The following is a 16008-nucleotide window of genomic DNA, read 5'->3' as shown; positions in this document are numbered from 1 at the left end:
CAGAATAACTGATCAAGGAATAATTGATATAGAGATGAGAATAACTCTGGGAGATCTGTGTTTAGACTGAGCGGGGAAAGGAAATCCTAAGAATGGTTGATGTTTGGTTACATGATCATATATAACATAATTTCTTTCTACATAATCTCATTCAATTCTTTAAAACTCTAAGAAATAATGAAGGGGAGAAATTCAGAGCAACATGGAAAGATTTATATGAACTGATGCAAAATGAAATTAAGCAGGATGAGGAGAATGGTATATCCAGTAATTAAAACGTGGAATGTTCAAGCAACCACTGAGTAGTTGTTAAGTTGGCAGAGGTTGGAACTCCCAGATGAAGAAGTTCTTTCTAGTAATGCAGGTAGAGAACGCTCTGTGCTATAAGTTGTAGCAGCATGCTAAGTGTTAGGGATATAAAGAAAGGCAGAAAGGCAGAAAGAAAGAAAGGCAGAAAGAAAGAAAGAAAGAAAGAATGAAAGAAAGCCCTTGTGCTTAGGGAGTTCATCTAGTGAGGGAGACAATGAATGTCCATGGTAAATTGGAAGTGATCTCAGAGGGGAGATGGCACTGGGAGGGAAGAGAGGGCAAGGGAACCAGCTGGTTCTCTCATTCACTGCCTTCTTTCTCTGGTTCCAATCTGACACATTATTCACATTGCAGGAAAGATTCAGCCTCTTTTCAGATCCTTTATAATTCTCTAAGGCTTGTCTCATGTGACTTTGACATCAAGATTATCTTTTCTTTCTTTTTCTCTTCCTCACCTTCATCCTTCTTTCCCTTCTCCTCCCATTTCTCCTCCCTTTTCTTCATCCTCTTTCTTTTTCTTCTCCTAATCCTCATCCTTCTTTCCCTTCTCCTCCTGTTTCTCCTCCCTTTTCTTTTCTTCATCCTCTTCCTTTCCCTTCTCCTAATCCTCATCCTCCTTTCCCTTCTCCTGTTTCTTGTCCCTTTTTTTCCTCTTCATCCTCTTCCTTTACCTTCTTCAACTTCATCGTTCTTTTCTTTGTTTCCTCTTTCTCATCATCATTGTTCTCTTCCTGCTCTCCTTCCTACGTCATGCAATTACTGCTAGTTGTGACATTCTGGGTAAATCTCTTTACTCTTTATCTCTCTCAGATTCAATTTTTCCTCACTTGTAAAATGGAAATAATAATAGCAGTTTCTATAAGAAATGATGAGCTGACAGATTTCAGAAAAACCTGCAAAGTCTTATATGAAGTGATGCTGACTGAAATGTGCAGAAGCAGAACATCGTACACACTTATAGCAACATTGTATGATGATCAAATATGTTAGACTTAGTTCTTCTCAGCAATACGGTGACCCAAGACAATTCCAAAAGACTCATGAACTATGGAGACGGAAGGCAGAGCAAAGCATACTATTTTCACTTTTCTTAAACTTGGTTTTTTTTTTCTTTCTTTGGTTTTCCTCATTTGATTTTTCTTTCACAACTTAACTAATCTGGAAATATGTTTAACATAATTATATATGTATAACTCGTAACAGATAGTTTGCTAACCTGGGGAGGGGAGAGGGAAGAAATGGAGGGAGAAAACTTTGGAACTCAAAATATTACAAAAATGAATGTTGAAAACTATCTTTACATGTATTTGGAAAAAAATTAAAAATATATAAAATATGAGAAAGAGAAAAAATCGTCCTCATAGAGTTAATGTGAGGATCAAATGAAATAATATTTGTAAAGTGTTTTGCAACTCGTAAAGCACTAAATAAATGGTGGCTATTTTTATTCTTCCTCCTTAATTTTTTTCCTTCTTCCCTTCCTGTTCCTTCTACTCATTCTGTATATTTGAAAGTTATTCTTCCTAAAGTTAGACTATCTTGGGAGGTTTCTGGCTCTGGTTTCCTTTCCTCAAAGCTTCCAGAAAGGATGGAAAAATTCAGCTTACTATTGTAATATTAACTATTAATTCATGTAAGCCACATTACCCCTAAGAGAGGTATATCAGTTAAATTTCCATAACCTTGAAATTTAAATAGGCATTTCCCTGAATGGGAAATGGCAACCAGGAAGAAGCCACTAGAAAATAAACTCATTCTTCCTAAATAATGTTGCTTAGAACAGAAACCTAGTACCAAATGGAAGGTTAATGAGCCAAAAATAATTTTTAAAGAAAAACATGTAAACTTAGGAAATAAATTGCCACCAAGGAGTAATAAAAAAGGACTTTCAGAGAGGTAAAACATAGTACTTTGGTCTCTGACTTGAATGAGAAAAGCAAATTGAATGAGGAAACATGTTCAACTAGAATCTAATAATAGATAGCATTTTAAGGTTCACAAAACACTTTACATATATTCTCTCAAATAGAATCATAGCAACTGTTTTAGATGATTGATAAGTGACAAAATGAAGAGATACAATAGACAGAGGGATGATAAATGTGAAATAAAATTGGGAGAGCATATGAAAGACAAGTTCCTCAGTGGAACTCACAATTACCTAATAGAAAGGGAGCCCCCATGAAGTTGGGACATGTTTTTAGCTGGCAGGCTAAGTCCTACAAGGGATTCAACCCTAAAAGAGTTTGTTAACTGTAAGGAGGAGAAGTGGAGTTGAGAAGCATAGTGGGGTTAGGGGAAATACCACCTGACATGGGGAAGGAGGAAGGGGAAAGATACTGATGAGGTGCAAATGATGAGGTTAGTGGTAGTTGTGATGAGGTGCGAGAATTGGGGTGGGAGATCCCCTCTGGTCGGAGGTACAAGTCCAATGTGAAAGAATTCAAAAACCCAAAATCTGTGTGGCAAAAAAGGGATTTCTTGGCCCTGAGAAGCCAGCTTGCTAGGAGGACAGACTTCTTAGTGGGCAAAAAGGTCCTGTTAGGAAGATAGCAAAGGTTAACACTGAGAAGAGAATATTTTCACCAGTGGGCAAAAAGTCCTGGCAGCACAGCTTGCTAAAACATTTTCCTTGGCAAGCATCATCCTGTTTAGGACTTCTGTGAAGATATCTGGGCATGTAGCCCTAGATATATTGGGGTTTGCTTTGATCTTTGGGGGGCCAACTCCTGAGAGACTGATTTTCAATTAAGTTTAAAACTGAATGAGATTATTTAACTGGGAGTTTGAGCCACTGAGAGTTTTTGTGGCAATTCAATGGAGGATGATTGACCAAGATCTCCAATTGAATGAGACCACTTAACTGGGAGTTTGCAGGCTTGGAGGGATGGACAAAAGATCTCAGTTTATGTCAATACCACAGGTAGAGTGCTATGGAGGACTGACCCAAAGGAAGATAGCAGCCAGGGGTGGCCCACAGATAAGTGTTAGAGGGAAGATTTAACCTCAGGGACATGCCTGGGATTTCTGACAGGGTATGGCAAAGTAGAACGCTCAGAGCTCAACCGATCTCTATCAGTGGCTCCTCCCTACCTGCTTCAGGGATTTTTTTCTCAATTCCTCCAAGCACACCCAACACAGAAGACCTTATCAAGAGAATGGGTTAGGAAAAAAAGATAGGGAAGAGAGGGATTGAAGAGGGAGGAAGGAGAAAGAAAAGGAGGAAAAGCAAACATTTATTAAGTACTTATATGTGCAGGTATTGGGTTAAGTTAATGGAGATACAGAAGAAAAAGAAAGAGCACCCTTGGCTTCAAGGAGTTTACATTCTAATAGGGTAAGACAATATAGAAAAAGGATCCATGGGCTGCAAAAGCTTAGTCGGTGCTTCTACAAATAGAGGTTTCTGGGACAGATTCATTAGTCAGAGGAAACCATGGAGCCTTGAGAGGAATACTGGGACAGAGGTAGGGAAGGGGGTGAGGGAGTCCTAGGGAGGTAAATCTGGAGTAAGGATGGTTGCAGTGAGAACTTCCTCAAGTGGACGTTCCTGGAATGAACTCACTAATAACATCATTATTTTCCACCTTTCCTCATTTTCTTCTTCTTCCGTGCCTCAATTTATTAAAGGCAATCTGGGTCAAGTGATTTGGCCAGAGTCACACAGCTGTTGAGTATCTGAGGCCAGATTTGAACTCAGGTTCATCTGACATGAGGACGGTTCTCTAACCACTGTGTCACTCAGCTGCCCTCAGTTTATTTTTTAATGCAACTTTTATTTTTTCAGTTAATAAGCATTTCTTTTTTCTCTCTTTTAACCCTCATTGAAAAACAAAGGGGAAAAAATCCTTATGACAAATATGACAGTCAAGCAAAACAAATTCTCAAAGTTGTTCATGTCCAAAAATGGACATCTCCTGTATCTTTTGTCCATCATCTCTCTTTCGGGAAGTAGGTTCATTGATTCTTTGGAATTATGGTTAGTCATTGAATTGATCTTAAGTCTTTCAGAGCTGTTTATCTTTACAATAAGGTTGTCAAACATGCATCCATCCATTCATTCACCTATCAACCCATCTATCTATATATATCCATCCATCCATCATCCATCCATTCATCTATCTATATATCCATCCATCCAAAATCCATCGATCCATTCATCCTTTATTTATTTATTTATATTATTTATTTATTTATTTATATTTCATCCTTCCATCATCCATCCTTTCATCTATCCACCTATTTATATATCCATTCATCCATCATCCATCCATTCATCCACCCATGTATTTATCTATATATCCATCCATCCACCATCTGATATTCATCTATTCATCTATCTATCTATATCCCTCCATCCATCATCTATCCTATCCATCTATTTCTCTATCTCAGACCATACAAGTTTCAGTTTTTAGTTGTTAGGTTTTGTTTTGTTTTTTTGTGAAACCATCTCCCTCGTCATTTTCTATGACATCATTCCATTAATGTCCTATAACTCATTCTCCCCTTCCTCACCTAGTTTCCAGTGATTTGTCCTCTTCTACATGAATTTGAATCCATTCTTTAGGGATGAAGTGAGGCCCAAGTTATTCATTTCTTTAGTTCTCTTTGCCCCATAATGTGCCTGACCCAGCACATCTCTTCCCTCTGAAAATCTAGTGCAAAAACTGCCTTCTCTGATGAACATTCAGACAGCAGCCAGTGCATCAGCACTCAAGTGTTCAGGCAGGTCACCCAGATTGCTGCTTTGTGATGGTGGCGATGTAGAAAGCGTGGCAGCTTCTGGCACAAGCACCCGCCGGGCATTTCATCCCACAGACTGGGCTCTCCCTTCAGATTTCTCCAGTAATCTTGCTGACTTTTCTGTCTCATTTTCATGTGATGGCTTTTATCTGAGTGAGTCATCATTTCCTGCTTGTCTAATAGGAAAGGTCCTGAACTGTCCTGAGGGCCAGGGGACCTCAAAACCAGCTAGCTTTCTGGGACCCCCTAGAATTTGGAGCACAGGGGTGCATAAGCCTAAGGAAAGCACTGAGCTTTAGAGGTTCCTAAGCCCAGCCCTGCTCCTGTAGGGCTGCCCTGGAGCCTTCAGGAAAGTACTGGGTGGGGCTTTTGCTAGGCCCCCACATTGCTGGTTGGTTCAGTTGGCAGCTCTTTGGCTTTCTGCTTTTTTTGATGACAAGTTCATGGATCTGTAACTGATGACTGTGAGTATTTTCCATGCTTTGTTCAGTGATTTTTCTGTCCATCCCTTCCTGACACCATTTAGGGTTTTCTTGGCAATGATACTGGAATGGTCTGCCATTTCCTTCTCCAGCTCATTTTACAGATGAGGAAACTGAGGCAAAAAGTGTTAAGTGATTTGTCCAGGATCACATAGCTGTGTCTGAAGCCAGATTTGAACTCAGGAACAGGATCCAGGCCCCCACTGCTCTATTCATTATAGCAAGTATTCAAGCATTGGCATCAATTCCTCTTAGCTGGCGACTTGAGTTGTAATTTAATTAAACTAATCCCATTAAATTTTAATTGAATTAGTTTCATAATGTCCCAAACTCTAGATTAATCTGGGGGCATGTTTATATATATTTCTTGATTAACACAACTTGAACATATCTTTCAATCAGCACTTCTGCCTCTATGATTATATGTCATTTTATTTAATCAACTGGAGAAACATCCTACTCCTATCCCTCTCTCTTAAATCCCTTGACCTTCTAGTATTAAATAAGTTATTAAATTTACAGCTTATTTTATTAATATCGAAGACACACAAAAAAGCAAAGATGTAGACAAAATGCAAAAAATAAAATAAAATCTGATCATATAGAAAGGAATAGGAATTGGACCTATAATTTTATTATAGAGGGACTGTTAGGTGAGCAATTTCCTTCCACCCCTATAGATAAACACCTTCTTTATCAGGGTATATTTTAGACTGTTGCCTCTTCCAGGAATGTCAAATAAAAATGAGGGCCACTAAATCTTCTACAAGAAGCAGGCTACATGTTGGCAGTTTTAAAATGCAATGTTATCTATCTTTTATTGTATTTTTATTAATTTTGTAAGTATTTGCCCATTGCATTTTAATCTGATTTATGATTAGCTTGTATAATTAAGGAAACATTAGAATAACAACAATATGACAATTAGCAATTACTTACTGTGTGTACTTAACTGTGTCAGATTCTATTCTAAACACCGGGAATCTGGGTATGTAAGTCCAAACTTTTTTTTTAACCAAAGATTACCATCAGAGTATGAGGTACTAAGGTGGCAAGTGACAATCTTCTGTCCATAAAAGCTCTGGAGACCCCATTCCTGTGAAGGCTCTTGCCTCTGTCTCTCTCTCTGAGCTATAGTCAAGTGGTCTCTTCCATTAGCCTGTCAGCATTAGCCTTTCTGAGAGCAGCAACTGGTGTCATGTTTACGTTGCTGCTATCACTGATCAGAGAGCTTCATTCTAGCCCCCACGTGGTAAAGTTTCTTCTAAAATTCAGCATTGACTCATCCAACCCAGGTGGAATTACTGCTGCGTTCCAGGTTTGATATCCATTGTCATGGACCTTATGTGGTCTGAGGCTACTCTGAGCCATGGAGGGCTTCTAAGAACCTGGAGGTGACCTAGTCCAAACAAGACCACACCTGGAGTCCTGTGTTCAGCCCTGGACATCTCATTCTAGGAAGGACCTTGATAAGATGGAGGGTGTCCAGAAAGGACAATGAGGATGGTGGAGAACCTTGAGTATGAGGGTCCATTGAAGAAACTGAGGGTATTTAGCCTGAAGAAGAGAGAGCTGGGAGAGACATGATAAGTTATCTTTGAATTGTTGAGGGATTGTTATGTGGAAGAAGGATTCGGGTTTTTCTATTTAAATACAGAGGGAAGAACTCAGTTCAATGAAAGTGGACTATGCAAAGGGGCAAATTCAGGCTTGGTATATTGAAAAATTGAACTATCAGAACCATTATAAAATATCATGAGCTTCCTCCAAGGTCCCAATGGATTCCTTCTCATTGGAAATCTTAAAATCGAATTAACAGTCACTTATTAAGCATCTTCTGTGTATGTAGGCTAAGGATACAGAGACAAAGGTAAAAGCTTTCTACTCCTTGATGAGTTTCTATCTTATGGAAGATGATATAATATGCATGCAGATGAGTGAATACAATTTAATGCAAAGTGATTTCAATAAAAGGAATACGAAGATCCAGAGGGAGCTCTGAAGGAAGCTGGCTTTCTGATTTCCCACTGATTTCCAAGGCAGCCCATTTCTAATTGTGGAGAAAATTTCCTGACATCAAGTCTGAATTTGTGTCTTTGCAACTTCCATTGACTGTTACAAATATTTTCCCTATTATTTCTTTTTGTTTCAGAGATAATTGTTTTTGTTGAGCAAATTCTATTTAACCTTGGACATAATCAGACGCACTTTGGTTTTTAACAATTTCTTCAATTTGTGCCTTCCCACAGTTGAGACAAATGTAGCATTCCTTTTTGCTCACAATTTTAAAATAATTCTGAAGTTTTTAATTATTGTTCTAGTTACTAATAACAATAACTGACATTTGCCAGATTGGAAATGTGGATAACTAGGATAGTAATGCACTTGACAGATATGAGGATGTTCAGAATATGGGAGGATTTAGGGGAGAAAGAAACTGAGTTCAGCTTTGGACCGGTTGATTATGTATGTAAAGTTGGAAGTATCTAGCGAGCATTTGGAGATGTTGAAATGGATCTCAGGAGAAAGACTAAGATGAAATATATCAGCTTGGGAGTCATATATCTATGTAGAGGAAAGCAATTTCTAGGTCAAACAGAAGAAAAGTGACTGCAATTAAAAAGAATTTTTAGAAAAAGGGAGTTGAGAGATAATAATTCCACCTATGAGAACCAATGAGAGGGAGAGAATTCTTATAGAGAGGATAGCCAAGGGCACAAGAGAGGGTCTTGGGCTATGACCATAATTAGGTGGTAATGTGGATGAAGAACCAGCCAAAAAGTCTGAAAAAGGAACAAGTGGAGAGATTGGAGGAGAACTAAGAGAGCAGTGTCATAACCCAGAGAGGAGAGGGGATCCCCCAGGAGGGACCAGTCAAATGTTAAACAGAAGTCTAGACGGACTGAGAAAAAAGCCATTCAATTTAGCCGTAACTTTGAAGAGGGGTTTCAGTTAAGAGATGGGGTCAGATGCTTCCAGGGCTTAAAAGTGAGTGAAAGTGGAGAAAGTGGAGACACTGGGTTTTAGTGGTTTACCTAAGACTGGAAGGATGGATAAAGGAGGATAAGTTAAGGAGATGCAAGGGCTTAGAGGATTTTGCTGTTTTATTTTTAAGATTAATAAGCAATAAAGAAGATAATTGGGTGATGAGAGAATCTCTGAAGCTTCTAGAATAGGAAAGTAATAATGTTTGGATTCATATTTTTTGGGGGGAGGAGTGAGGGCAACTGGGGTTAAGTGACTTACCCAGGGTCACACAACTAGGAAGTGTTAAGTGTCTGAGGTTGCATTTGAACTCAGGTCCTCCTGACTGCAGGGCCAGTGCTCTATCCACTGTGACATCTAGCTGCTCCCAGTTGGACCCATATTTTTTAAATATCAATTTGGCAACTATAGATGAATGGATTGGAAAGGGAAAGGCTATATATGCAAAGACCAACCAGGAGGCTATTTCAGTACTTCAAGAAAGCAGATAAAGTCATTAACCCTGTGGTGCCATTATGCCATATTTATGGCCAAACTAATCTTGTTTTTTCTTTGTTTTCTCAGCTCCCAGTAGGAGGATATCTGAAGTTCCTTGTCCTCCCAAGACAGTCAATGAAGCAGAGTTGTTGAAAAAGAAAAGCATCAAGAAACCCAAAGGTGGGATTAAGGTAAGACCACCTTTTTGTTTCTGAAACACAAACTTTGGTGGGAAAGAAGACCATCCATCCAAAACTGGTGACAAAACAGCTTCTAGCTGTCATCATCCTTACCCATTGTGGGCTCTGTATTCAGCCAGCGAATACATACCTCGAGATTTTGTTTTGTTGTTGTAAAAAGCAATGGGATCCTGCCACAGATTTAAGACATTGCGATGAGAAATGTTCTGGCTGGGGAATCAGTAGACTTTAGTTCTAGTCCCAACTCTACCACGTTGGGCAAATCACTTAATCCCTCTGTAAAATAAAGAGATTGTACTGAATGGGCTCTAAGATCAATCACTCTGACACTTTATGAAATTACACAGCTGCCAGCTTGCCGTTTCTCTATGTTTTACAAAAAGATTTGGTTGTGGACGCCTCCACTATCGTATCCCCACTAAGAACGGTCGTATCTCCTTGTTCCGTTTCCTTTTTGCCTCTTCTGTAATCAGACTCCATGTTTAATTTAATGGGGCTCCTGCTGTATCATCCCTCCCTTACTTAGCCTGTTTGAGCTTGAATTATTCATCTCTTTACTATGATCGTAACTCCTCCACTTCTCCAAAGGGGCCCCAAGCTTCCCACAGCACATCACCTCCCTTTTCCCTTTTCATAAACAAGAACTAACTCTTTACTGCGAGTATTAGTTGTGCCGGATCATGGATGTGTCCTGAGACTCATTTCCAAAGGTTTTTGGAGCTGAGAAACACCCAGAAGACATAATTATGTCACTAAGTGGCTAAGTGTTCTCTGAACGAATGCTTGTTTTATGTTTTAGGACCATGTCACCCAAGCAGCATGTAATAAGGGGTAGAGTGCTAGAGTCAGCAAGTTCAAATTTCACCTTAAAGACACTTAATAGCAGAGTGACTATGGGTGAGTCACTTGGTTTCCCTGAGTTTTGAAACAAGAATATCCAGAGTACCTACTCTGTTGTGAGGTTCAAGGTCCACAAAGTCTTCTGCAGACTTCAAAATGTCATATAAAATCAACAATTACTCTAGTAAAGCAGGTAGACATCTTTCTAAGACATCTCTCTCTTCTGGATCCAGGGGCAGCCTTGAATAGAGAACAGAGACCCTTCAAACATTCTTGCCCCCTCTGGGTTGTTGTGGGAGCCCTTAGTTCCATTGCCGTTCTTTGATACCTGAGCATGGCCACTGGCCACTATTCCTCTCCTGACCTCACGTTCAGACTCACGTCTGAAAGAAGCCATTATTAACCACTCCACCAGACTACCATTGAATAAAGAGAATGGTGCAAAAGAAAGAACACTAGATTTGGGCTTGGAAGGTTTGGGTTCCAATCCACCTGCTTTTTTCAATTGTGAGAGAATGAGCAAATCACTTTCCTTCTCTGGGGTTCATGGAGAGAGAATAACTGTACAATGGATCTCCAAGTTCCCAACTAGCTCTTAAATCTGTGATCATCTTGATCTAGCCATTGCCAAAGGCAACTAATATTTTTTCATCTAAAATTTAAATATGAAGATTTTCTACTTATGTCTTTCATATCTGTGTTTTTTAATGCAAAGTGAAAGGTTCTGTTTATTATTTTTTTAAACATTTTCACATGAGTCATGTTGGGAAAGAAAAAATAAAAAGGAAAAACCAAGAGATGACAACAAGAAATAAAAAAATCAAAATAGAATGGAGACATTCAGTCTCCATAGTCCTTTCTTTGGATACAGGTGACATTTTACATACAAAGTCTTTTAGAATTGCCTTGAATCACTATATTGCTAGGAAGAACTAAATTTATCATAGTTGATCATCACATAATCTTTGTGGGGGGTTTTAAAAAAGTGATATTAAGTATTTTTTTAGATTCATACCTTTCAACACTCAACTTCAAAATCTTCTTTTGCTCTTTTGTGCTTCTGGGAGAATGCATGCTCTGGAGGGCAAACCAGATGCCCAGGTCCCCTGTCCCTGAAGGCTCATGCATTTGTCACTGACTTTCTGTGTGATCTAGGATAAGTCACTGACTGTTTCTGTGCCTCATTTTCCCCATCTGTAAAATCAGAAGGGAGACAGTCCATGATCTTCATTCTGTACAAGAATGCTCCCAAAGACTGACATTTAAGCTCTCAGAGGTCCCCATAGGAAAGCAATGAATCCATCAATCAATCAACAAACAGAGGAAGCACATCCTCAGGGCCAATTATTGATTCTAGCATTACTGTGAAAGATTTGGAATGACAGTGAATTCTTTTGGAAACTATCCAGCCATGAATATTGCTAATTTAATTCATTTTATGGAAAGCAAATGGTCCATAATACAAAGTCCTTCTCTTCCAGACAGAGCCTCTGAGGATTTGTTGTCAGACAGTTCCCAGAAACATGTCTTTATTATTCATTCCCATTTTACAGATTAGGGAACTAATGGCACAGAAAAAAAAAAAAAAGGCTTCACCCTAAATCACCTCAGTAGCTAAGCCTTAGAACTGGGGGCAGGAAATCCTTGAGCCCCCAACCCCCTAGAACTTTCTTTCCTTCCTTTCCTTTACCATTGCTTGAATGTTGTTTTAGACTGAAGTTTTGTGCTATGATGTTCCCTTTCAGTTGATTTTTCTCTTTACCCAACTTCTAGCACTTAAGGACCTACTCCCATCCCTGGTACCCTATACCCCACCCCCTCCACCTTTGATTTTTTTCTTTTAAGAGTGAATATTTTCCATCGAAAGACTCTATGGTAGACAGAAGAAGAGACTCATTCTCATATTTGTTTCTGTTTTCAAATATACTCCTATAAATAAATGCTCACCTTAAGACTATGCAATATTAAAGACAGCTTTCTGTAATGTGTGGGGTTTCTTTTGTTTGTTCTGTTTTGTTTTTCCCCTGCTGCTTGCTTGCAGCCATAGTCTGTCTCCAAGAGCTAGAGCAAACAAACACTCATTATTATTTCCATGGTCCAAGAGGTGAAGAATAGAAGCCTGGGGAGATTTAAGTGGACCATGAGGGTGATGCTCAGAGACACAGAGCAAGAATGACCCTTGTGCCCACTTTTCCAGTCTGGCTGAGCCCCTACTACCCACTTGGCCAACAGCCCAGAAAATGCTTCTTCTCAGCAGAGCAGGGGAATATTGAAAATTCCAATTAAAACCAAAGTTTTAGTCAAATTCCAAATATCCTTAACCTGGATCTTTGTTAAAAGCAATCTGAATATAGGAAAATTAGTCATTTATTAGCCCCACACCCATCCTCATAGCCCATAATGGAAACATAAGGTATTGTGGGTACAGGAACAGAACATTGACTAGCCCTCCATTCTATCCCCCATCCTGTAAAGGAAATACTAGATGTAGTGGGTCTAGCTTCATTTTTACAGCTAATTCAAGGCCTTGTAAAAAGTGGACATAAACTTAGACCAGATTGGCAGGGAGGTACATGGTAAGATACACATGTGGGGAAAGGCACTCAAAGGGTTTGGCTGCCCTTAGAACAAGTGACCAAAGGGACTTGATCAGGGCTAGTGTCCCCAGGGTCGTAGCTAATGTTTGCTCAGCTAATTGCCGTTCCCTCCTTGACTGAGGTGCCATACTTATAAGGATATTGTGGGTATCATATAATCAGTGGAGGAGTTTTACAGTCGGTGATCACATTCTGGGCTCGAGGGTTAATCCAAGACCAGCCTTTTTTTTTTTTTCTTTCTTCTTTTTTTTTTTTTTTTTAAATATTTCTTCCTTATTCATTTTCATGGAATTCCAGAGAACTAAAATTGTCAAAACTTGCCAGGAGGTTGTACTGTCTTCAAAGGCAAGAGACTACCCACAGGGACTGGCTGAGAGCTGGAGGAGACAGAAATGTCAGGAGAAATCATCTAAGAAACGTCCTCTCTTCTCCTCCCCCATCCAGGCTTCTCTTAAACCCTCCAGGATGGCCAATGGAAACCATCTGTGGCAGATAAAAGCTAGAAAGAAGGACTGGACGGGAGAGAGGGGTAAAAGGAGGTGGATCTCTCACCCCTTGTATCGTAGGACTTAGAACCAGAAAAGACTTTTGATATCATAGAGTCCAGTCAATAAAACAAGTGAAGAAACAATCCTAGAAAGGTGGTCTAAGTTGCGCAGAACCACATAGGTATTAAATAGAAAAGCCAGAATGGGACTCAGGTTTTCAGATTTGGAACCTGCTGTTCTTTTCATTATGACATGTTTAAAAAGATCGTAGATTTTCTAAGCCTGCCTTCTATGTTTCTGCCATTCACAACCTCTTCCCCTGTCTCCCCCAACTTGCACACATCCCTTCAAAGTGAGATCACTATTGGACAAGGTGATTTTACTCCTTAAACCCAAACTTCTTAAGAGAGCTGCAAGAAGAAATGGTAAAACTATAATAGTGGGAGATCTCAATCTTGCTCTCTCGGAACTAGATAAATCAAACTACAAAATAAGAAAGAAGTTAAAGAGGTAAACAAAATGTTAGAAAAGTTAGATATGATAGATCTTTGGAGAAAATTGAATGGAGACAGAAAGGAGTACACTTTTATCTCAGCAGTTCATGGAGCCTATACAAAAACTGACCATATATTAGGACATAAAGACCTCAAAATCAAAAGCAGAAAGGTAAAAATACTAAATACATTTTTTTCAGATCACAATTCAATAAAAATTACATTCAATAAAAGGCCAGGGGAAAATAGACCAAAAAGTAATTGGAAACTAAACAATCTCATCTTAAAGAATGGGTAAAACAGCAAATCACAGACGCAATCAATAACTTCAGCCAAGAGAATGACAATAATGAGACAACATACCAAAATTTGTGGGATGCAGCCAAAGTGGTAAGAAGGGGAAATTTATTATCTCTAGAGGCTTACTTGCATAAAATAGAGAAAGAGAAGATCAATAAATTGGGCTTGCAACTAAAAAAGCTAGAAAAAGAAAAAATTAAAAATCCCCAATCAAATACCAAACTTGTAATTCCAAAAATAAAAGGAAAGAGTAATAAAATTGAAAGTAAAAAGTCTATTGGGTTAATAAATAAAACTAAGAGGGTTTTTTTTTAAATAATTATAACTTTTTATCGACAGAACCCATGCCTGGGTAATTTTTTACATTATCTCTTGCACTCACTTCTGTTCTGACTTTTCCCCTCCCTCCCTTCATCCCCTCTCCCAGATGGCAAGCAGTCCTATACATGTTAAATATGTCACAGCCTAGGTACAATATATGTGTGCAGAACCACACAGTTCTCTTGTTGCACAGGAAGAATTGGATTCAGAAGGTAAAAATAACCCGGGAAGAAAAACAAAAATGCAAACAGTTTACATTCATTTCCCAGTGTTCTTTCTTTGGGTGTAGCTGCTTCTGTCCATCATTGATCAGTTGAAACTGAGTTAGATCTTCTCTTTGTCGAAGAAATGCACTTCCATCAGAATACATCTTCATACAGTATCATTGTTGAGATATATAATGATCTCCTGGTCCTGCTCATTTCACTCAGTATCAGTTCATATAAGACTCTCCAAGCCTTTCTGTATTCATCCTGCTGGTCATTTCTTACAGAACAATAATATTCCATAACATTCATATACCACAATTTACCCAGCCATTCTCCAATTGATGGGCGTCCATTCATTTTCCAGTTTCTAGCCATTACAAACAGGGCTGCCACAAACATTTTGGCACATACAGGGCCCTTTCCCTTCTTTAGTATCTCTTTGGGGTATAAGCCCAGTAGTAGCACTGCTGGATCAAAGGGTATGCATAGTTTGATAACTTTTTGGGCATAATCCCAGATTGCACTCCAGAATGGTTGGATTCGTTCACAAGGAGTTGTTTTTTTTGTTTTTTGGTTTTTTTTTTTTTTTTTTTGGAAAAAAAAATAGACAAACCTTTAGTTAATTTGATTAGAAAAAAGAAAGAGGAAAATCAAATTGTTAGTCTCAAAAATGAAAAGGGAGAACTTTTCATTAATGAAGAGGAAATAAGGGCAATAATTAGGAGTTATTTTGCCCAACTTTATGCCAATAAATTTGATAACCTAAGTGAAATGGAGGAATATCTACAAAAACATAAATTGCTTAGATTAACAGAAGAGGAAATAAAATACTTAAATAGTCCCATTTTAGAAAAAAGAAATAGAACAAGGTATTAATCAACTCCCTAAGAAAAAATTCCCAGGACTAGATGTATTTACATGTGAATTCTACCAAACATTTAAAGAACAATTAACTCCATTACTAAATAAACTATCATATGTATCATAACTATCATAAACTATCATATGCATCATATGTAATGGGAATAAAATGGAACCATTCCCAATAAGATCAGAGATGAAACAAGGTTGCCCACTATCACCATTACTATTCAACATTGTATTAGAAATGCTAGTTTTGGCAATAAGGAAAAAATGAGATTAAAGGAATTAGAATTAGGTAAGGAGGAAACCGAATTATCATTCTTTGCAGATGATATGATGGTATACTTAGAGAACCCCAGAGATTCTACTAAACCCAAATTTCATTTTGGATTCTTTCCTAAAAGCCTTTCTGTCTTGCCTCCCTCTCTCTCTGATACTTGAGTCAAGAGTTAGCCACTGTTAGCCAAATTTAACTTTTCTAAACACCAACAAGAGGATAATCCCTTTCTCTCCCAACATAAACCTGTGAAAGGGAAGATTCTTTCCAGATAAAACTTTTCTTCTCCCTGCCTTCTGATGGCCTGGGAGGTATGGCACTCTCTTAATCCAACCCAAACCCCTGATTGAAGTTCAGCAACGAATCCTTAACTCTTGGAGGACAATGGTTCTGATTCCTAAATCCCAGGATTACAATGG

The 16008-nt window shown here is 38.6% G+C and overlaps 1 protein-coding gene across 1 annotated transcript in view; it reads left to right on the top strand.

Annotated features, from left to right (window-relative positions):
- MCF2L2 (MCF.2 cell line derived transforming sequence-like 2) overlaps nt 1–16008 on the top strand; it is a 340912-nt gene that overhangs the window by 152507 nt on the left and 172397 nt on the right. The window contains exon 16 of the mRNA XM_031961125.1: nt 9087–9190. Coding sequence (XP_031816985.1) covers nt 9087–9190 — 104 coding nt within the window. The remainder of the gene's footprint in view (nt 1–9086; nt 9191–16008) is intronic.

Source organism: Sarcophilus harrisii, chromosome 3 (assembly GCF_902635505.1).
Source record: "Sarcophilus harrisii chromosome 3, mSarHar1.11, whole genome shotgun sequence".
In the NCBI taxonomy this organism is placed as follows: Eukaryota; Metazoa; Chordata; class Mammalia; order Dasyuromorphia; family Dasyuridae; genus Sarcophilus; species Sarcophilus harrisii.
The sequence above is the reverse complement of the archived record's forward strand: the minus strand, read 5'-3'. Positions and strand labels throughout refer to the sequence as shown.